Source organism: Scyliorhinus torazame, chromosome 14 (genome assembly GCF_047496885.1).
Source record: "Scyliorhinus torazame isolate Kashiwa2021f chromosome 14, sScyTor2.1, whole genome shotgun sequence".
Lineage (NCBI taxonomy): Eukaryota > Metazoa > Chordata > Chondrichthyes > Carcharhiniformes > Scyliorhinidae > Scyliorhinus > Scyliorhinus torazame.
The window spans coordinates 62,734,629-62,758,869 of NC_092720.1; the positions used below are offsets into that span (position 1 = coordinate 62,734,629).

The 24,241-nt window shown below is 43.9% G+C and overlaps 1 protein-coding gene across 1 annotated transcript in view; it reads left to right on the forward strand.

Moving 5' to 3' along the window:
- Nucleotides 1-8,276: 8,276 nt before the first annotated feature.
- Nucleotides 8,277-24,241, forward strand: part of lsg1 (large 60S subunit nuclear export GTPase 1) — a 40,070-nt gene continuing 24,105 nt past the window's right edge. Inside the window, exons 1-7 of the mRNA XM_072474295.1 lie at nucleotides 8,277-8,455; nucleotides 9,015-9,141; nucleotides 9,813-9,933; nucleotides 11,063-11,149; nucleotides 13,314-13,400; nucleotides 14,282-14,342; nucleotides 17,583-17,759. Of these exons, the coding sequence (XP_072330396.1) occupies nucleotides 8,363-8,455; nucleotides 9,015-9,141; nucleotides 9,813-9,933; nucleotides 11,063-11,149; nucleotides 13,314-13,400; nucleotides 14,282-14,342; nucleotides 17,583-17,759 (753 nt within the window). The 5' untranslated portion in view covers nucleotides 8,277-8,362. The remainder of the gene's footprint in view (nucleotides 8,456-9,014; nucleotides 9,142-9,812; nucleotides 9,934-11,062; nucleotides 11,150-13,313; nucleotides 13,401-14,281; nucleotides 14,343-17,582; nucleotides 17,760-24,241) is intronic.

Here is a 24,241-nt window from a genome sequence, read left to right on the forward strand (position 1 = left end):
AGCATCCCACTCAAGCCCTCATCTCCACCCTATCCCCATAACCCAGTAACCCCACCTAACCTTTTTTTTACACTAAGGGGCAATTTAGCATGGCCGATCTAACTAATCTGCACATCTTTGCACTGTGGGAGGAAACTGGAGCACCCACAGGAAACTCACGCAGACACAGGGAGAATGTGCAGACTACGCACAGTCAGTGACCCAAGCCAGGAATTGAACCTGGGACCCTGGAGCTGTGAAGCAACAGAGCTAACCACTATGCTAAACCGTGCAGCGCGGTAGCACAGGTGGATAGCACTGTGCAGCACAGTAGCACAAGTGGATAGCATTGTGGCTTCACAGCGCCAGGGTCCCAGGTTCGATTTCCCGCTGGGCCACTGTCTGTGTGGAGTCTCTCGTTCTCCCCGTGTCTGCGTGGGTTTCCACCCGGTGCTCCGGCTTCCTCCCATAGTCCAAAGACATGCAGGTTAGGCGGATTGGCCATGAGAAATTGCCCTTAGTGTCCAAAAAGGTTAGGACGAGTTATTGGGTTACGGGGATAGGGTGGAAGTGAGGGCTTAAGTGGGGCGGTGCAGACTTGATGGGCCGAATGGCCTCCTTCTGCACTGTATGTTCTATGTTCTATGCTACCGTGCCGTCCTTAGGAAATTGAAGCACCCGGAAGAAACCTACACAGACATGAGGAGAACGTGCTGACTCCGCACAGACAGTGACCCAAGCAGGGATTCGAACCTGGGACCCTGGAGCTGTGAAATGAAATGAAAATCGCTTAGTCACAAGTATGCTTAAAAATGAAGTTACTGTGAAAAGCCCCTAGTCGCCACATTCCGGCGCCTGTTCGGGGAGGCTGTACGGGAAGCAATAGTGTTAACCGCTGTGCTACTGTGCTGCTGTTGAAGATGATGACTTACTACTGTTCTTTGCAACATTATACGTCTTTTCATTTAATACTATTCTTAACGTCCTTCATAAGCTACAGTAGTTGCTAAGTTTTTGCTTCTTTAATGGAATATATTTTGTTGAACATTTTGAATTATTTCTTTAAATATTTGCCACCATACAATTTAGTACTTACTCAAGCTGTCCCCTCATACCTATGTAATTGACTTTGTTTAAGATTCTTGTTTGTGATTGGAGCATATCGCTTTTGAACTTAACATGGAATTCAATTGTATTACGATTACTATTTCCCAGTGAATCTTTATGAGATTACCAATTAATCCTGCCTCATTACACAATACCTGATCCAAAATAACTTCATTTCTAGTTAGTTTCATAACATATTACTCCAGGAAACTGTCATGAAAGCTTTTGACAAAGTCATCTTTCAGACCACCTTTGCAATTTTATTGATTGAAGTCTGGCACAATTAATCCATTGCTTTTGCTACAAACTTCAAAAATGTCTTCTTTAATGTTCTGTCCAATGTCATAATTTCATGGAAACCAATTGTTTTTAAAAAGATATATGTATTCTCAGTGATTGACATAAATGAATTGCACACCATGATTTCAAATTTTAAGACTTTTACTGTAACAAACTAACTAAAAGTAACAGTGACTAAACATGACCTAGCAGACAACTTCCACGCTAAAGGACAAAAAATATACACACATTTCTAGGAAAATAAAGGTAGTTGCAAGGGATTTATGTTTGTATTGGTAATCATTATAAATAAGATATAGTTTCAAGTGGGTTTAATTTAATATTTCTGTGCCTTGAAGTGTAAGATTCATAGCTAGATTCATGCTGTTTGTGTGTGTGGGGGTTGGTTCAGTTCCAACTGTATCTCTATCGTGCTTAGAGAGAGTTAGGGCATGAAGACTAAATAGTAGTAAATCGTTGCTTAGCAACACGAGGCTACCTTCCAGAGTAAAGGGCTTTCCTTTGTTCTTAGTTTTGACTGGAAGCTAGAGCAGTTCGAGAAGGATACTTGGGTGTGAACATCTCTCAATTCTGCCAGGATAAGCTGGATAAAACAAGTGAGTTGCAAATATGCCAACTTCCTAAGGGGCAAGATATTATCCAGGTAACCAGAGAATTGGGACACAAAGAATATTTCAGACACCTGAAGTTAAGAGAACAGAGACCAAGATATTGTTCCGAAGAATTCAAGGAAGAGTAAACAAGTGTTCTGAGTTAAAGAGACAATTGCAGTAACCAGATGTAAATGAGACAGCCGATTCAAATGCCATTTGATACAGCCTGGGATTTGAGAGTTAACACAATTGCAAATGGTTTGCACAGCAGTCAAGACAAATAAATCCTAAAGGGGTTAGTGTACAATGCTGGACTTGATTTGCCATTGAAATTGGAATGAAAACTTTGTTTAAACATGTTATTTGGAAAACCTGGTCTGGATTTCAGAGTGCAAATTGCTAAGGGAAAGCATAATTATTTGTTTTTTAGAAATATTTTTATTGAAGGCATTTTTCACATATACAAAAATAAAAAAGTGCATGAGTCCAACCTCGACAACAGGTAGCAAAACTAACATTCCACTCTCCCCATTTCCCCTCCCCACCCTCTATCCCTCCATCCCCCTGTCACCCCAAGCCTGCCTTCATAGACATCATACAATTTACAGTGCAGAAAAAGGCCATTCGGGTAATCGAATCTGCACCAGTCCTTGGAAAGAGCACCCCACTTAAGCCCACGCCTCCACCCTATCCCCATAACCCAGTAACCCCACCCATCCTTTTTGGACACTAAGGGCAATATATCATGGCCAATCTACCTAACCTGCACATCTTTGGACTGTGGGAGGAAACCGGAGCACCCGAAGGAAACGCACGCAGACACGGGAGAAAGTGCAGACTCTGCACAGACAGTGACCCAAGCTGGGAATCAAACCTGGGAACCCTGGAGCTGTGAAGCAACTGCACTAACCACTGTGCTGCCTTGAAAACCATAATTATGAGAGAAAACATTAAAGCATGTTTTTGGGAGTGAAGTTTGGAAACTCTCACATGACAATCATGTGGGGGGAATCAGAGGAGACACCCATGTACATTCACTTGGGGTTCAGATTAGAGAGTGTATTTTCCCACGGTCCTCTTGTGTGCTTAAAAGGGACTTTGTTAATGAGACCATTGTAGATTAAAATGTATTTTGTAATCCGTGTTAATCCTAAAACCTATTTCTAATTGGTAAACAAAGGAGGGAGTAAAGGCACATTGTACCATGATCCAATTTTTTTCATGTTTAATAAATGGTTTTTTCTTGTTGTTAAGACTAATTAGAAGTTCTGTGACTCTCTTCCTCCAAGCTTTATAAAAAAAACATATAGGTTATGGACTTTTGAGCCAGTGTTCCATTCTGGGTTCTTCCCATCCAGTTATAAAGTTAACTTCGATTGTAACAGCCTTATTAATGTTTTAAAGCAATTGACAGCCCCATGCCACATACGTATACAGTACAGCACAATATAGTCACGGACAGCTTCCAATGTGTTCACATAACCCCTATTTTGCCAAACCCCAATATCTCATGAATGTCAAAACTTCCTTCATGAAAATGCTTCACTCCACCACTACTGGTATTCAACTCAGGGTGGAAGGGGGCCACCACTTTTTGCACCCTGTCAGGTAAACCCCTTTCAAGTAGCCTTGCAGCCTTGGTGGGGGGCAGGGGTTGCCTTTTCCTTGGGCAGCCCATATCAAATAGGGAAGTTCACTGACGGCAAAGGCCATGCACTGATAAAGACCCCGCCCTCCCATGAAGACTAGCCTCTTACCCCATCCTCTTCGGTGTCCCCCTCACCTTCCCTAGCAAGGCTCCAATGATGATCCTGTAGCCTGGGCCTCCTGTAGTATTGGCAGCAGTCACCATTCCTAGTCATACTGATGGTACTAATAGGGTGGCACAGTGGTTAGCACTGCTGCCTCACAGCGTCAGGGACCTGGGTTCAATTCCAGCCTTGGGTGACAGTGTGGGGTTTGTACTTTCTCCCCATGTCGGTGTGGGCTTCCTCCGAGTGCTCCGATTTCCTCCCCCGACCAAAGATGTGCAGGTGAGGTGGATTGGCCATGCTAAATTACCCCTTAGAGGCCAAGGAGGTGTAGGTTAGGTGGGGTTACAGGGGTAGGGGCAGTGGGCTCTTTCAGATGGTCCGAATGGCCTCCTTCTGCACTGTAGGAATTCTATGGTATTGGAAAGCTGCAGGCTTGATTGGGCAACTGCTCTTGGAGGCCGCAAATTACATAAAGTGCACGTGTGGCCGCAGTGGAGATGCCACCAGCTGGGATTGAATTACACACAATGTTGTTGTGAATATAGGTGCCTGCTGATCTCACCAGATTTGGTGGCACTTAAAGGATTGCTGACCAGAAGTAAAGAGATGCCATTGCTTAAAGGCATGAAGGCACTCCTGCGGCTCGAGTAGGTAGTGCTCCTGAGAGCTTGGGGTTCAAGTCTCACTTCAAGGTTGGAACCATGGAAGGAGTATTTATGATGTTGTTCACACAGGTTGATAATCAGTGCTTGCCATTCCCTTAGGGGTAAAAGGGAGTTGAAGATAGCAAACTTAAACCAATGACTGGAATAGCTCTATTTTTGTAGTAGTTTTGCCTGAGTCAGAACATTGTGGGTTAAAGTGCTACGGGGGACATAATTCTAGACTGAAGCTGGACTATGGGGCTGGACTATGTCATGATATCCACATTAACATATCATGGTGTAATCACACACACACACTGATGGACAGGTAGTTGGACCAACCAACACACACACATCACAGCCAATCACCAGTGAGAGCACACGCACTATAAAACAGGGAACACCACAGTTCCTGCTCATTCTACAGGAGACAGCTCAGAGCACAGAGCTCACAGCGCGCCACTCAGACATACATCATGTGCTGAGTGCCTCACCAAGATAGTGCTAGGGCTGGGTCCACAGGTTAGCTGGTGAAAAATGAACCACGGCCAGAAGTTAATAGTTATTATTGTACAGAACAATAAAACAGAGTTGTACCATCTACAACCGTGTTGGTTCGTTTGTGTATCGGAACACCCAACACGACATGATACCAGGTCTGGAAACTCGCCAGCGACTGTGAGACCTTCCTGCCCTCTTCAGAAACCCGCCATCCTGCGCCATGGAAACCATCAGCCTGCCACAGCTGCTCCGGATCGCTGGAAATCCTGGCGTCAACTGGAAGCTGTTTAAACAGCGCTTCCAACTCTTCCTAGAAGCCACAGACAGGGAGAATGCATCGGACACCAGGAAGATCGCCCTCCTCCTCTCCAACACGCCATCCACATCTACAACTCCTTGGCATTCGCGGAAGGCAAGGACAAGAAGAAATACAAGGCGGCCCTTCTAAAATTTGAGGAAAACTTCAGCGTGGAAGTTAATGAGAGCTTCGAGAGGTACCTCTGCCAGCAGCGCCTGCAGGGTAAGGATGAGCCTTTTCAATCTTACTTGACACACCTCCATATCCTCGCGCAGTCCTGCAGCTATGAGGCCACCTCCGACTCCATGATTCGGGATCAGATCGTTTTTTGGGGTCACCTCGGACACCCTACGCCAGCAGCTCCTCAAAATAAAGCGCCTCACCCTAGCCACTGCCATCGAGACCTGCGTCCTCCACGAAAACGCGACCAGCCGGTACTCCGAATCGGCACGGCAGAGGTCCTACGAGGCCGAGCGGGTCCAGTCAATCGAGTTCCTCCCGGCCCCCGGCCCGGGGCGGCCATTTTGCGCGCTTTCCGAGGCCTCCCGCGCTTGTACACGCCAAAAGAGGGGACGGCGACACAGAGGGACGGGATGCGCAGGCGTGCTCTACGCAGGACCGCACCGTGCATGCGCGGTGGCGCAACGAACGCCATGACGTCACGACGTGCAGCAACTGTGGATTTGCACACTTAAAGCGGCAATGTCCGGCCAATGCGCGACAATGCCTCCGCTGTGGCAGGATGGGCCATTACGCTGCCTGCTGTCGAGCAGCTCAACCTGCCAACTCTCCGCAATTCCGCCAGCCTCGCAGGGACGTGCGGGCCATTCAGCCCCCATACACTGAGTCATACCCTGACGGCATGCAGACCGGTGATACCGACGACCAGGAACCCTTCCGTGTTGCGGTAATAAACAAGAACCGGATGTCCCCAAGTCGGACCCACCAGCCGATGCCAGTGCGCAGCATTGATCTGGATGATGAATGGTGTGCCACCCTAACGGTCAACCCAAATTTGTCGCCCACTTGATAGACTGGACTTATGAGCCTGTTAGCACATTGGACTCACTGAATTGTTTTACAGTACTGTTAATGAGTTTCTTTCTTGTCGTTCCAGAAGTTCTCTTTCAATGTTTGATAATTGCACTTGTTTTGTTTGGGGTACAACCTCGTTGCTCTGTTGCACCTGACACCTTCCTATGTATATAGTTTAGCCTCATGTACATGTTGTAAATATTGTACACACATACTCAGATGCACTCTGTACACACCAATATTTAATCGCATGTAGGCACATATCCTTGTGAAAAGTGGGGATGTCATGATATCCACATTAACATGTCATGGTGCAATCACACACACACACTGATGGACAGGTAGTTGCACCAACCAACACACACACATCGCAGCCAATCACCAGTGAGAGCACACACACTATAAAACAGGGAACACCACAGTTCCTGCTCATTCTACCAGGAAATAGCTCAGAGCACCGCTCAGACATACACCATGTGCTGAGTGCTTCACCAAGATAGTGCTAGGGCTGGGTCCACAGGTTAGTTGGTGAAGTACGAACCACGGCCAGAAGTTAATAGTTATTATTGTACAGAACAAAACAGAGTTGTACCATCTACAACCGTGTTGGTTCGTTTGTGTATCAGAACACTCAACACGACAGACTACAAACTGATAATTTATTTGACTGCTTGTACAATGGTGAAATAATTAATTATGATATTGTGTTCCATTCAGTAATTGTAAAGTGTAACTGATCTACTTTATAGTATGCTATAGTGGGAGTCCTAATGGTGGAGGCAGGGATTTGGGAGCCTTCATGGTGTTGGATGATTCTCTTGTGCAGGATTCTCAGGTGCCCACATTATGCCAAGTAATAATGTTATGAAGTTGTGGCCGTTGTTAGCTTTCATTTTTATGGGATCAGGCTGGAGTGTAAAGATGTGACAAAGAAACCAGTTTACCAAACTGGTTGCTGGGATGGCGGGACTGAAGTATTAGGAGGATTGAGTCAGTTCGGATTATATTCACTGGAGTTGAGAAGAATGAAGAGGGATTTCACAAAAACCTATAAAATTCTAAAAGGATTAGACAAGGGATATGCAGGAGGGTGTTCCTGATGGTGGGGTGGTCCAGAACCATGGGTCGCAGACTAAGCATATGGGGTAAACCAATTAGGACTGAGAGGAGGAGAAATGTCTTCCCCCCGAGAATGGCGAGCCAGTGGAATTTTCCACCTGAGTGCTGTTGAAGTCAAAACATCATTTTTTCAAGGAGTTAGATACAGCTTTTGCGGCTCAGGTGATCAAAGGATATGAGGGAAGGTGGGAAGATTATTGAACTGATAATCAGCCATGATTGCATTGAATGGCGAAACAGGCTCAAAGGGCAAAATGGCCTACTCCTCAATCAGATGATAGAATCTCTACAGTGCAGGAGGCCATTCTGTCCATGGTGTCTGCACCAACTATTTGAAAGAGCACCCTACCTAGGCCCAATGCCCACCCTATCCCCATAATTCCACGTAGGGGTAATTTAGCACGGCCAATACCCACAGCCTGCACATCTTTGGACTCCTGCTCCTATTTTCTATGAACCTCAACCTGTCCCAATGTTTCTGCAGTCAGGTACTCTATTTGTAAACCACCACAACTGGGCAGAGGTTCGATAAGGTAGATACAGGACTGGAAATCATAACAAATTAGGATCCCTAAAATCACAGACATCCACTGTAAAAATCAGCCTACTCCTCTTCCCACCCTCGAGCTGCCCTACAATTCATACGATTGGAATCAGTTATTGCAAAAGACGTAGTGTTTTATTTAATGGAGTAAATGCATTTCACACCAAAGAATCTGATCCCCTCCCGTTGAACAAAAATATCCATGCCGAATTTACTGAACAAGGTACTGATTAAATTTGAAATTTCCAGACGAGTCCTGATAATTATTTAAACAAACCAAGATGACAGAAAATAAAGGAATTTAAGGCATCAAAAGCATGGGCATTTTTAAAAAGGGAGAACGTTAATGATGATTCTGAACTGACCATCCGGAACTTTTGAGTCAGAACTGCTGGAGCCGGCGGACGGATTGTCTCGAACACTCAGGTCGCTTCCGGTCACGCGTGGGAGGCAACCTCGAGCTACTGCAGCTGCGCAGAATCGGGACCATGGGCAAGAAGAAAGGTGGTGGGAGCCTGGGCCGAGCCATCATTAGAGACAAGAACCAGGCCGGCAGGAACCTGCGGAAAACTGACTGCTGGGTGAGCGGCTTTAAATTTACTCTCTCTCTTCCCCGGGGTCCTTCTCCCCCTTCCCCGGGGTCCTTCTCCCCCTTCCCCGGGGTCCTTCTCCCCCTTCCCCTTCCCCGGAGCCTGTCTGCCTCCCTCTCCTGTGCTTCTTCTCTCCCAAGTCTTGTCCACCCCTGCTTTCAAAATGCTGTATAAATGCAAGATTTGTCTAGTACTTCTGCCTGGATTTATTTTGGATAATGGAGTGTATTAATTAGATTATTGTGCTGCGTTGATATTTTATAATTTTATTTGTAATGTATTAGACCTTTATGATTTTCAAATATATATTTGGAATTATACATATGTCCTGAAATTTTTGAATTTGAGGTGACCTGGGCTGCGTATTTCTGTACTTGTGTGTTTGTGGAAAAGTTAGCATGCTTAATATTTACCATTTTGTTACTCGCAAACCAAGGAAACAACCTTTCAAATTCCTGTGTACTCATTGAGTTTATGAAGCTATATTTACCCAATTTTGGTGATGTTGCTGTAATAATTGGATTTGATTCTCCTATTGTGTTATCTGTAGCTTCACACAAGCGAACTCAATGATGGATATAACTGGGGTCGGCTTAACCTACAATCTGTAACCGAGCAAAGCACTTTAGATGAATTCCTGGCAACTGCGGAATTGGCAGGCACAGAGTTTGTAGCTGGTAAGACATGTTGAATTTAATTCAGAATTCTAAGTGTGGAGTTCCATTTATGCACTGTCCTTTGTTAACACCGTCTGATTAAGCTACTTTTTTCTAATTTATGTATTTCTACTTTTTTTTGTAGTTTCTTGCAAGCTTTCGCCAGTGTCTTTGACAGGCTGTGTGTTTTGTCTCTGCAAAGAGAAGCATGTAGACTGTTCCCATCCCCTCATCTGGAACTTGTAGCTTCACTTTTCTACCACTAGATGAAGCTTCATCAATTCTAATCATTCCAATTCTGGTCCAATTCTGCAGCTTCTTTAATGCGTTCAGGAAAATATGCTTTGCCTCAAATTTTCCATGAGAAGTACCATGTAATGAAGACTGATTGATAAAAGGAGGGTTTTGGTAACTGTGCACAAAGATGTACTGTTTTTAATGTGATTGTTAGATAACAGGATGGTGCAATATGTAAGAATTTTGTTTCTACAAAGTTTAGTGGTAAATGTACTATTCATTTATCATTGTGTATGTGTGCTGTGTACTTGTTCTTGAGTGCAGCAGCAATGTTAATGCAAATTGGTGTTTTGTTGATGGTCTAGTAATCGTTATACTTTCGTTAAAGAGACTATCCATGGGGGGCAGTTTTAGCATGCAATCTTAACTGGAAGATTAAACTTCTATCTTGATAGAGAAGCTGAATGTCAAGATTATTTCTGCTGAGGACCGAAGTGGTTTGCTGACAACTGAAGAAAGCAAAAAGATTAAGAAGCTCCAAGAAGAGAACAAGCAGTTTCTGTGCATTCCCAGGAGGTGGGCAAGTGTTCAAATATTTATCCTTGAGAGATTTTGATTTATGAAAACAATGGAATTGTAACAGGAAATGTTTTGAAAGTTTGGTTTAATTTCTTCTTGATTCCTGTGTCCTTTCCTCTCAACAATCACATTTCAAAATGAACTTGAAGTAATTTGTTGCTCTGTTTTCTGGCAGATCCTTATGTTTCAGTATTGAATTCCCTTTCAAGCCAATGTTCCAATACAGCCCTCCTTCTGAGGTTATGTTCATTTTGTTTAAGGAATTTTTGTATCTTCTGGTTTTTTTGTTTTTCCTGGTGATATTTTTACACTTTTGAGTTTGTAAAGGATTATACTGTTTTTGATAGATTTTTGCTTCAATAAGAATGATGTACTTTATAAACTCTTAAAATGAATATAAGGAATAAAAGTATTAACTTGTGTATTATAAAGCATTAAATATTGATATAAGCTGAAATGTAGTCTTTGGATAATACAAAAATATTTTGCAGGAAATTTTAGGCAAACGTCAAATTAATTTTATTTCTAAAATTAGCAATGGCTTCTTTTTCCACTCCTTCAGTTTTCTACTGTTGAGCCCGTAACATCTGCAGAGCAAGGGTCCATTTCATACATCCACAGATAATACCAAGCTGTACTTCTCCACCTCCCTCCAATGCCTGTCTTCAGGCTGGATGTCAAATATCTTTCAATCTGTCCATGCTTACCACTATCATGAAAATTGCATATTTCCACCTGTATAAAATTATCTGTCTCGACCCCTCCTTCATGCTTTCTGATTCTGAAATCCTCATTGATTCCTTTTAAACATTCCAGGCTCAACTATTCCAATGCTCACATGAGTTGCTTCCCACCCTCCCCTCTCCGAACACATTCGATCATGTATAACTCTGGTGTTCATATTGTACCCCACACCAAAACTGTCTCGTCTGTCACTCCTGTTCTTGCTGAGCTGTGTTGAGTCCTATAGAAAATCATGAATTGCAGCTGAATTGAGAGTGCATGATTTCTCTATTTAGTAGCGTTTTACAAAACCTACCACTTAAATCATGTAGTGCAGTTTGCCAAATTAAATGTTGTTGAAGTTCTGTGTTGATGTTTTCTCAATTGATTGCCTTGTATATAGACCTTATTGGGATGAGAATACAGCAGCTGAAGAACTGCAACAGGCAGAAAGGGAAAGCTTCCTGGAATGGAGACGACAGCTGGTTCAGTGAGTGTTGCGGATTGTACTGCTTGTAATTCAGCTGATGTGCTCAGTGACTGTGGTTAGAAGTTTTACTATGTTAAATACCAACTTTGTGTATGAAAATTATTTAAGCTGATACTAATAGATGCTACTATAGCTGATACTAATCATGCTCCTGGATTCCAAGTCCTTGAAATGCATGAGGGTGACTGAGAATCGCCAGTGCCCTGTTGCCTTATTTAAACATTTAATAACATTAATTTCATGCCAGATTTAGTGGACTTTTTACTTGATCAATTATTGTTGAATGACTTTTAAAACGTTCACTCGTGAAATGGATAAACCGGTTTTGTTTCAATTACTTCGTGTTAGTTTGAACTTAAGAGTCTTGAAATTTTTACGCAGAAAAATATGCAACTCTTCTTAAAAATAAATGCACATCTGGAATTTCTGCCAGGATTTTCCTGATCTCTCTCTAATTTTGATTGGATGAAACCTTGGGGAACTGGTGTAAATAACGGTTGGTGTATTAGTGAATAGGCACAACGTCTCTATGTAGCTTGGTGTCTCAACTTCTTCCAAAAATCTCTCATAAACAAAGAAAGGACTTAAACATATTCATCTTCTTACTTTGCTCTTTAAACAAACGTTCATCTCCTCGGAGATATATACCCATAATTTATGAACAAGATTTGGAAGTTTTACGGACATGGTATGATGGTGGGAAAATAATGTGAAAGTCACCTTGTCCTAATATAATGAAGGACCTGCCTATTCAGGTGTAATTTCTGGTGGTCCAAGACTGCAACTTGTGTGTGAAATAGTTGTGTCCTAATATCACCGGTCTCTGTCCCTTTTACTGCTGAGATCCTGAACCAGACTCCAACATATGTTAGGATACTGGACGAACCCCGGACACTTTTTTAAATTTATAGAACTGTGAGGAAAGGATACTTGGCCCCCAGGAGTGATTTCAGTGATCAATGGATATCTTGTGACACTAATAAAGACTGACCTTTTTAAAATATTATTCTTAACACAGGATTAAATACATTAATGTGGAGATGCCAGGGTTGGACTGGGGTGGGCACAGTAAGAAGTCTTACAACACCAGGTTCAAGTCCAACAGGTTTGTTTTGAATCACTAGCTTACGGAGCACAGCTCCTGAGGAAGGAGCTGCGCTCCAAAAGCTAGTGATTCGAAACAAATCTGTTGGACTTTAACCTGGTGTTGTAACTACTGTAAATACATTAACACAGCTTACAATTCTTAACAATGAAGGAAACGCTTCTAGCTGATACCTTCTCTATCTACTCCAACCAAGCAAAACCCATCACAGGTCAAAAGGCACTTCGCAAACACAGAGATACTTGCTGTACACTTGAATAGATGTTTCTTGGAAATGATGCTTGAAGAGAGAGAGTCTGTCCGGAAACAGCCTGCAGATTCTTTGTCTGTGTCAGACTGCTGATTAACCCGACAACCTTTGGGGAAAAAGTTGCTTAGCTCAAAGCTCCTAGCAAAACTAAAAAGCTAAACTGCCAGCTACAGTCCTGGCTCCTCCCATTAATTACATCTTTTTCCCACTCTGACCCCCTGGCCTGCTTACTAAGTCTAAACACAGTCTAACTTCCCAGGGAATCTCCAGCGATCATAATGAAATTATATTAAGCATCTCTTGTAAATTCATACATGGTTGGAATGAATGATGATCTGACTTTTATGGCATCTTAATTGCACCTTCTGCAGCCACAATGTCTGGAAACATTAACCTATATTCTATAATAATACGGCAACAGAATATATATACCTGAACTCGGGCACTAAAAACATTACTGCAATGGATATAAAATACAAATATATACCAATTTTTTACATTCATCTCACTGATCTGATGTACATGAAAACAGTGTTGCTTTCAAGCTATTTTCCCCATATAGAAAATTTGTTTGGTGTAGTCCTGTTCTGAGTTGAATGCTCCCAGCAATGAACCAACTTCCCGATTTCTTGAACTTGAATTAGAAAAACATTCATAGTGCTTCAGCACCATTTTTATTGATATGCATTTGTTGGAAAATGCATGCAGCTTGTATTAAATCTTCTATTGTGTCTTCCAAAAATAATATACTCTGGAAAATTTTAAAGCAATTTTTGAAACACATTGGCTTCTTATCGCTCTGTGCCCAGGCTGGAAGAAGGCTGGAACCTGATCTTGACTCCGTTTGAAAGGAATCTGGACTTTTGGCGCCAACTCTGGAGAGTAATTGAAAGAAGGTATGGTATGTAGAGGCTACATTTCTTGAAAATACCATCTAGATTTGTTTTGCTATTCACTTCCAGTATTTCCAGATATTGTTGCTTTCAAAAACTGAGCAGAATATTTGAATATCTATAAATGAGTAAATAATTGTTAATGTACTTTATGCTTTCCATGTTTCTTGGATTGTGAATTTTCCTTAAATTTGGATGAAGCACTAAATTTGTTGAACATTTATAATAATCCTTATTTGTTATTTTGGGGGATATGGGTTCTGTTGGATTTAGGAAGCTGTTTGTACACCTTGGGCATTCCTACTCCACCCGAACCAAACAGTGTCCAGTTTTATCGGGCTACATTACCATATTTTAAAGTTAATTTTATTTTGAATTGTGCATTTTCAACTGCTCAATAATCTGCAACTTGTACAATAATGATACAATATGTAACGTGGCAAGTTCTCAGTGGTATCATGTACTTTATTCTGATGTACCTGATCGTTACTTGGCACTTTCAAGCTTCCCAGCTGAGACTCCGAACTCCCTCGTGTGAGTTGTGATGATGGGTATTGAGTGGATGATATCAGAATTTATTACAGAAGATTACTAGCAATATATAGACATAGCTGCTTGATGTTCATGGGATCAGGGGTTCTGGGAGAATGCAGGAGAATGGGGGTGAGAAACTCAACGGGCTGAATGACCTAATTCTGTTCCTGTGTCTTATGGTCTTCTGTTAAAAATATGGTTGCAAACTTGGAAGTTGGTGTTACTTAAGTACAACTCTGTCTTGTAACGTTTTTTTGTGCTGGATTATATTAAACCTGGGTGAAAATTTTGTTCTTGTGTTTAAGTTGTATGTAAGTCCTACCACTTGATTCTTCGTTTTGTTTCTGCAGTGATATCATTGTTCAGATTGTTGATGCTAGAAACCCGCTGCTTTTCCGATGTGAAGACTTGGTAAGTAAAAATTTGATTATTGATCCTTGTTTTGTTTTTGGCAATGGTAAACCGCTTCATCTCATTCTACAATGCAGATATTTTTTCAAATTGAGGCTAAAAACATGATTGTCCTTGTAGAATCCAGGCTACAGATAGTGGTGTGGTTATATTGTTTCATTTGAAATGTTGTCAGGAAGCAGAGGCAGTTTCAAGTGATCTGTATTTGAATTGCTGGATGTTCGAAATAAGGTTGAGATTTAAGTGAGTTTAATTTAGTGTTTTTTGTGTTGGAAAGGGTAATAGTCTAATTAGATTCATATTGAACACAGGTGTTTGCATGTATGGTAGGATTTGGGGTTCAGTTCAAACGCCTCTATTGTGCTGAGTGTGTTTACCACGGGAAAAAGTAAACCAGCTTGGAGAAAGAATGAGCTGTTGCTTAGCAAACGGAGCTAGTTTAAGAAAAAAATCTTTGTGTGTGTGTGTGTGTGTGTGTAGCCAGGAAACTAGCTCTCCTCTCATGAAAAACAAGGAAGCCCTACTATAGAGTAATGGGCAAGACAGCAAATCCAAAGAAGCTAAAGGACAGATAGTTCTAGAAATTAGAGAATGAAAAGAAGTTCCAGGAAGATTGAAGTAAAAAGGAACAAGAAGGAACTGCAATTGGAAGTTAGACCTGGGAAGAGCAGATCTGGTGAAGTTGGCTAGAGAAAAGCGAGTGTCATGGGGATTAGTATATGAGAGTTTATATGCATGTGGCAATTCAAGACAAAGGAATATTGAATGGAGAGTTGGAAAACATGGAGGCGGATCATTGCTAAAGTAGTTGAGAGAAGACTTTGTTGAAAGGAGAGTTCAAAACACTGGAGATGGACCTGATCAAAACAGCTGAGGGAAAGCATTGTTTGAAAGAAGTTTTCAAACAGTGTCTTTTTGAGAGTGGAGTTTGAAAGTACTCGTGTGACAATCATCTGGGGGGGAGGAATGTGAGGGCTGGTTTAGCTCAGTTGGCTGGACAGCTGGTTTGTGATACAGAGTAAGGCCAACAGCGCAAGCTCAATTCCCATACCAGCTGAGGTTATTCATGAAGGTCCACCTTCTCCACCTTGTCCCTCAACCTGAGGTGTGGTGATCTTCAGGCTGCTTTCCCCTTGAGGGGAGAGCTGACTGGTGGTGATTTAACCGTTTGTCAAATGGGACCATGGAAACTTTACTTTCAGTTCCTCCATATTTGACCTGATGCCCTGAGACTTCATGGGGTCAGAGTTGACATGGAGAACTCCCAGGGCAACTCCTCCTGATTGTATTCCACTTTGTCACCATCTCTACCGGCAGACCTATCCAAGAATGATGATGGTTGTGTTTGGTGCATTGTCTGTCAGGCTGTTGCTTTACTGGTTGGTGAGACTGCTCTCCCAATTTTGGCCCAAGTCCCCAGATGTTAGTTTGATGGACTTGCAGGGGAGACGAGGCTGGGTTTGCCATTGTCGTTTCCGGTGGCTCGCTTAATGTTGGGTTGTCTGTCTGTTTTCATCCCTTTTTGCAGACTTCATAGCGGTTTGATACATGGTGGCTAAGCCATTGAAGAGGCATTTAAAAGACCGACATTGAGACTGGGTCTGCAGTCACGATTAGGTGGGGATGGTAGATTTCCTTAGTGAACCAGATAGGTTTTTCCAACAATCAACAATGATTTCATGGTCAGATATTTATTGAATTCAAATTCCACCATCTGCCATGGTGAGATTTGAACCTGGGACCCCAGCACATTACCCTGGGTCTTGGGATTACTAGTTGAGCGACAATACCACGCCATTGCTTGAGTTGTACCTGGAAGGAATTGAATTGGTCTTGAGACTGTATGCTTTGTAATCTTCCAGTTTAAAATATAGTTTCAAAGGGCGGCACGGTGGCGCAGTATGGCCTCACGGCGCTGAGTTCGATCCTGCCCCCGGGTCACTGTCCGTGTGAAATTTGCACATTCTCCCCGTGTCTGCATGGGTCTCACCCCCACAACCCAAAGGTGTATAGGATAGGTGGATTGGCCACGCTAAATTGCCCCTTAATTGGAAATAAAATAGGTACTCGAAATTTATATACAATAAAATATGGTTTAAAATGCTTTAAAGTCTATTATTGTGAAGCTTAGATAATTAATTTAATCGAAATCCATATCTTATTGGCACTTGAGGCACTCTTGGCAGTGTGTATGCATTTTGTTTCTTGCTTCTCTACTCGTTTTTATTGCATACTTTCTGCTTTGATTATCCCATCACTTGCATTATAAGAAAGATTATCATTAAAAATCACATTCCATGCTGCTTTCCTTCATTGACCAAGGTTTTGATAAGAGATATTCAAAATCACGAGGAGTCTCATGAATGGATCAAGAACGAGAAGACACTAATTAAAACAATATGTAAATTAAGCAAAATTGAGATGAAAGAAATTTCATGCAGCCAGTGGTTAGGATTTGGAATGCACTTGCTGAGAGTGTGGTGGAGGACAGTTCAGTTGAAACATTCAAAAAGAAATTCGACTGTTATCTGAACAGGAAGAATATGCAGGGTCACGGGGAGAAGGAGGGGAGAATGGCACTGCGTGAGTTGCTCATTCGGAGAGTCGGTGCAGACACCATGGACAACCTCCTGCACTGAAACAGTTATATGATTCAGCACCATCTGCAGCTGTCTCTGCTGATCTGATACAATCCCCACTCTCTTCTGGCTCAATGCAACTATTTACAGATCACATTCCACCCAGCTGCCTAGGCAATTACTCCTTTTCACTCTTTGGTTCCAGGCTCAGTTGTCTCCAGGACTGCTGGAGCTCCAGTTATACTCTGCACTTCCATCAACTCACATGACCAAAGCCCCTATTTCTAACCTCATGGAGCATTGGCTTCAACCTTTTACTGGTGTAACACATTGCAGTAGTTGCTTCCAGACAGAGAAACTATGCTGTGTATGATGTGGGAATATTTTACTTGCACTCTTTAGACAATGCGAGATGAACAGAAAAATATTTTGGGCGCCCAAAAATAGCGAGACAGAATGAAAGAGAAAACATAAGGACAGAGAATTGGTCATTGAAGGCAAGCTGAGAAGGATGCACAATTTAAAAAATAATCCATACACACAATATATTAAGTGATATTATAGCCACTAGTGCTATTTATCCTTAAATGTATTGAAATCTCTTGGTGCACCCTGTTTTAAAGTAATTTTTTTTTCCATATCTTGTGATGTCTGTTCCTAGGAATGCTATGTGAAGGAGATCCAGAAGGAAAAAGACAACATGATACTCCTGAATAAAGCTGATCTCTTGACTCTTGAGCAGCGAAGAGCTTGGGCAAGGTATTTTGATAAAGAAGGTATACGGGTCGTTTTCTGGTCAGCCACTGCGGAAGGAAAAAGATTAGATGCTGAAGCAAAGGTAACGTATGAATGGAAATTTTTTTAATGCTTATGAAAGAGGAATGTAAGGAAATGACTAATGAGAAATAAAATAATGAATGAAGTGCATTTAGCTCAGCAAATATCATCCCTTGTATACCCTAACTAGCCTTTCACAGCCTCCAACTTTATTGACAATTCAGTTTCTTATTCTACTGTTCTATGAAAATCTGTTCTGAAGAAGGCAATTCAGTTGCCCTCCTGGGACATTCTCCTTTTTAAATAAAAAATAAATTTAGAGTGCCCAATTTTTTTTTTTTTTTACCCAATTAATGTCCAATTTAGCATGGCCAATCCACCTAACCTGCACATCTGACAGTGCTCCTTCTCTCGGCATACAAGAAGAAACTCAAGCGGGAGAATCCAGCTAAGAAGGTTGTGCAGTGCTGGTCCGAGGAGACCGAAGAGCTCTTACGTGACTGCTTAGAGACAGTGGACTGGTCCATATTTAAGAACTCAGCGACCAACTTAAATGAGTATGCCACCACCGTCACAGACTTCATCAGCAAATGTGTGGACGACTGCGTGCCAAAGAAAGCAGTACGTGCGTTCCCCAACCGGAAACCATGGCTCAATCGCGAGATTGACTCCCTACTGAAGGACAGATCTGAGGCGTTCAAGGCAGACGACCCTGACCTATACAAGAAATCCAGGTACGACCTCCGCAAAGCCACCCGGAATGCCAAGAGAGAATATCAAACCAAGCTAGAGTCACAGACAGACTCTCGGCGGTTGTGGCAAGGACTAAACAACATAACGGGCTACAAAGCGAAGCCGAACAGTATCTCTGGCATCAGCGCACCCCTCGCCGATGAACTCAATGCATTCTATGCTCGGTTCGAGCAGGTAACCAACTATCCGCTGGCGAGTGCCCCAGCAGCCCATAATTCACCCATACCCACCATCACAGCTTCCGAAGTCAGATTGGCCTTCCTGAAAGTGAACCCTCCGAAGGCGACGGGCCCAGACGGGATCCCTGGTCGTGCACTCAGAGCCTGCGCGGACCAGCTGGCAGAGGTATTCACGGACATCTTTAACCTGTCCCAACTCCATTCCGAGGTCCCCACCTGCTTCAAGAAGACGACCATCATACCGGTACCAAAGAAGAACCAGGCAACGTGCCTCAATGACTACCTACCAGTGGCTCTGACTTCAGTCATAATGAAGTGCTTCGAGAGGTTGATCATGAAGCGCATCACCTCCATACTCCCAGAACGCCTTGATCCACTGCAATTCGCATACCGCTGCAACCGGTCCACATCAGACACCATTTCCCTGGCCCTACACTCATCCCTGGAGCATCTCGAAAACAAGGACTCCTACATTAGACTCCTATTTATTGACTACAGCTCCGCCTTCAACACCATAATCCCAGCCAGGCTCCTATCAAAGCTCCAAAACCTAGGACTTGGCTCCCCACTCTGCAACCGGATCCTCGATTTTCTGACCAACAGACCACAATCAGTAAGAATGAACAACAACACCTCCACAATAGTCCTCAACACCGGCCCCGCAAGGTTGCGTACTTAGCCCCCTACTCTACTCCCTGTACACACACGACTGCGTGGCAAAACTTGGTTCCAACTCCATCTACAAGTTTGCTGACGATATGACCATAGTGGGCCGGATCTCGAATAACGATGAGTCAGAATACAGGAGGGAGATAGAGAACCTAGTGGAGTGGTGTAGCGACAACAATCTCTCCCTCAATGCCAGCAAAACTAAAGAGCTGGTAATTGACTTCAGGAAGCAAAGTACTGTACACACCCCTGTCTGCATCAACGGGGCCGAGGTGGAGATGGTTAGCAGTTTCAAATTCCGAGGGGTGCACATTTCCAAAAATCTGTCCTGGTCCACCCATGTCGACGCTACCACCAAGAAAGCACAACAGCGCCTATACTTCCTCAGGAAACTAAGGAAATTTGCGATGTCCACATTGACTCTTACCAACTTTTACAGGTGCACCATAGAAAGCATCCTATCAGGCTGCATCACAGCCTGGTATGGCAACTGCTCGGCCCAGGACCGCAAGAAACTTCAGAGAGTCATGAACACCGCCTAGTCCATCACACAAACCTGCCTCCCATCCATTGACTCCATCTACACTTCCCGCTGCCTGGGGAAAGCGGGCAGCATAATCCAAGATCACCCCCACCCGGCTCACTCTTCCAACTTCTTCCATCGGGCAGGAGATACAGAAGTCTGAGAACACGCACGAACCGACTCAAAAACAGCTTCTTCCCCACTGTCACCAGACTCCTAAATGACCCTCTTATGGACTGATTTCATTAACACTACACCCTGTATGCTTCATCAGATGCCAGTGCTTATGTAGTTACATTGTTATATGTTGTGTTGCCCTATTATGTATTTTCTTTCATTCCCTTTTCTTCTTGTGTACTTAATGATCTGTTGAGCTGCTCGCAGAAAAATACTTTTCGCTGTACCTCGGTACACGTAACAATAAACAAATCCAATCCATCTTTTGGGTTTTAGAGGTGAAACCCACGCAGATACGGGGCGAATGTGCAAACTCCACACGGACAGTGACCCAGGGCTGGAATTTGAACCCGGGTCCTCAGTGCTGCAGTCTCAGTGCTAACCACTGCACCATCGTGCTGCCCCCTGGACATTCTCAAGAGGCTATGGAACAGGATTGCTCCACATCAGAAGGCCCTAACTCATTCTGGACTTCAGCTGTCTGGGTCATCATTACCAGCGTAATGCAATGATGGACTCCTGGGGAGGGAGCTGGAATCCTGCTCCGTGATTCTCGGTACTACCTCTCAGTGCTTCTATTCACCCTTCGAAAGGACTCTGTGAGCCCTTCTCAATTAATGGCAGCTTCACAACTAATGGCAGCTTCACAGACTACTGGATGGAATTGACCTACCTCTTCACATTTCGGGCACTGGGTCAAGCCACAGACCAAGCTGAATGTCGACAATATTTCCCTATTCTCAATCTGAGCTTTCAGACCGGCTGTCCATTGCACTAAGATTTTAATTTGGTAAATCCATATCCTTCTGAAGCATATTCTTGTAGGTTCTCTTCAATTCTTCAACATTAAAACTAGTATGCAACCTAGTGCCCTAGGCAAGATGTTGCCTGTGGTACCCCGACTACCCAGTGAGGCTGCAGCCCACGAGTGCCCGATACATCCCAGTGTGAGGATTGGTGTTTTACATTAAGCTAACTTGAGTGGTGTTGATCACTGAACTAGTACCTGCGACAGTTTTATCACTTGATGTGGTGCCATCTTCTGCGACAGTGGCATCACTTGCTGTGGTGCCACCTTCCTTGCTCCTATTCTTGCCCATGGAAAGGGTGTTTATGAGGGAGGTCCTCTCCCCTTCCATTTCTACTGGGGTCCGGACGTGGATCCTGCAAGTCGGAACCTGCAGTGATCAAGCAAGCTGGAGAGTTTAGGATGCAGCAAATCTTGCTACTGGAAAGGTTAGGATGCCACTATAAGGACATAAGACAATATGGAGCTTGTAAATGATAAATTTGGGTGGTTGAGGATCAGGAACAGTCTCCACACAGGCAGTGACCCAAGCAGGGAATCGAACCCGGGTCCCTGGCGCTCTGAACAACAGTGCTAACCACTGTGCTGCCCTCTAGCACGGCCGATGAGCTGGACATGTATGAAGTGCGCGTTGTGCCTGTGTAATGCAATGGTGCGGGTTGCGTGAACACCACTAGTAATGTGGTGAGGGTTTGATGCTGGTGGTGGTGCAATTCATTGAGCAGCAGCTTTGTGAGATGAGCTGTTGCCTTGATGATTTGTACCACATTGTCAAATTTCTTGTGGCGCGAAGGATGTCCAGGGATCGGGATCCTGGTTGTTAACCCTTCCACATCTGCCACGTCAGCTGTCTCTCTAGCCTCTTCTGGCCTTGTGGGTACAAGACATCCTTTCTCTGTACATCCTCTGCCATAACCCCAGTGCTGCATCTGAGAACCTGTGAACCATCTACTTCCGCTTGAGCCATCCTGAAACGTCTGTTGGGCAGTGTGCTGCACACTTTCATGAAACTGGGAACCTGATGGCTACAGATAACACATTTGCTTCTAATCTGCCCTGAATGCTGAACTTCATTCTGGAGGACCCTGTAGAGGGTGCCATCTCTGCTACTCCACTACTGGGCCGATATCTGGGGTTTGAGTATCTGTGTGTGTCTCTCTCCAGCTGGCACTGAAACTTCAGAGGCCAGGGGATGCCGCACTGGGACACCTCCACGGAAGAGAGCACTGAATCAAGCCTGCCGTTTATCCCTAACCGGAAGCCTGAGGCTTATATCACACAGATATCCAGACCCCTACCAATGCCCAGGTGATTCTCTCTCTTGCCGGTGGTGCAACACCCACCCGGTTCCTACTTCGCTGGAGTAGCTTTCCCAAGAGAGAGAATAGGACACTGCTGTTTATTACCTAACCAGCAGCCTGTCCTGAGTGAATCGCTCAAGATGACCCAAGATTCTTGAACCCGGAATTAAGGTGAGGAATATCTTAACAATGACTTGGTCAGAGATCGCTGGTGAGAGATTGAAGAATTTAAACGACTCCAATTATCAGCAAATCAAGGTTTATTGCAAAACCCAGGTCAAAATCATCAAACAGAAGAAATTATAATAAAATCTTAAACTCTAACACAAACTAAGTCTATTCAGAAAGTACTATAACGGACACAACGAAAAATCTTATTGTTACACAGTTTTAGCAATGACACAGAACACAAATCAAGTCCCCTTCCCCAAAGCCTCAACCACTATCAAGGTCAAGGGAGTTTCGCAAGCTGCTGCAGGGTACTTACAGTCACAGGCTGCAGGAGGTCAAGTCAAAAGGTGGAGAGGTCAAGCCAAGAGACCCTCTATCGAAACACAGCCCCTTTTATATCCGTTTTACCTGCCCTTTCCTGTGTTTGGCCAGCCCCTTTTGCATTGAATTGGTAAGGTTTAAAGTTCCCGCTGGTCCCGCCCCCTTTGAGCCGGTCAGAGCTGTTCGCTTCCGGGTTTTCCTCGCAGGTCCGCTCCTTCCAGCCAGGCAGACCTGCCGCGATTTGAATTTGGCGCCGACTCCGCCCCCTCCTCCCAGTGAGTTCCTGCCGGTGGCTTCTGTCAAGATTGGAGTACCTCCCCCAGGTCCGCCTCCAACTTGGTTTTTTCCACCGTTTATCTTCAAGGGGCTTTTCCAGCGCAATATACTGAACCCAGACAGTCTGCTTTTTAGGATAACAAGGTTAAGCTCTCTTGTGAAGATTTTCAAAGTCTTCCAGCTGCTCCGGAGATGGCTGCTATTCTCACCTTGCTATGTTGATGGGGTGTTAATTGGATTCTGCTCTGTTGGAGGCCAAGTCATTTACATCTGCATGGGGCTATGACCATCCCATTGTCCTGCTTGCAGGCAGGCCCCCTGTGTATTCCCGTGCCCCTTTGTCTGTGTGTTAATCTTATCTCGTTGTCTGGCTCCTTCTTCCTTGTAGCTCCTAGGGGGGGGTTTGTAAATACCTATGCCCCTACTCAGCTCAGCGGATCAAGCCTGCTGGGAAATCTGGTTACGTTCCCTTGGCTGAAAAGTCAGTTTACAGTCTCTGGGTTTTATCCTTGGGCAGTCCAAAAAGGGCCGAATTGCCCGAAAACCTTACAGATGCCCCTTCGATACGTCCCTACCTGCTTGGACCGTATCGACACAGGTGAAGGGCAATCATTTCCTTTTGTGTGGACCGTAGGCCCCCCCCTCAACAACATGCAAAACTACAAGTCCCAAGACAGTTCCCTTAATCTAGGCTACCCCTAATTTCATTGAAAGGGAAAGACAAGACCATACTTAATTCAAACACACAGTAACATATACACATTTCACCGGAACCCCAAACGTAAGGGTCCCTGTACATATATCACAATCAAGTAACTGAAACCCGCGAATTCATACAATTATTTACATGTGACTCTATTTATTACACTACGGCTTCTCTTTTGTGGGCTGCACTCCGCGTCTTCCCAAAAACCCGTTGAAGGCTCTTCATTTTCCTCAGTCGTCGATACCTGCAGCTGAGGCAACATAAATATAAAACTACGAATACTTGTAATACCACTAACAAGTGGGAGGCTATTCGGATCCAGGCTGGGATCACAATCCATGATCCCATGTTCCACCAGTCAGGGGCTTTGATATCTGTTATTTCGTGATCAATGTTGTGGGTTTTTTGCTCTAAGGAGAAAAAGTGTCTTTGTGAAACTTCCACAGCTTGTAATAATACTTTTAGGTCTTCCTTGACCGGGGGAATATCGTACCCAAAACGGGCCACATATTCTTGTAAGTTAGTAGTATTTTCCCGTACCGAGAGGTGAACTGAGGAGGGTTGTGGAATGGGCAGTATTCGTTGCTGTGCCACCTGGACCTCTGCCTTGGGTTTAAAACCGAAGCTGCTGTGCAGTATCGGACACCACTGCTGTGGCC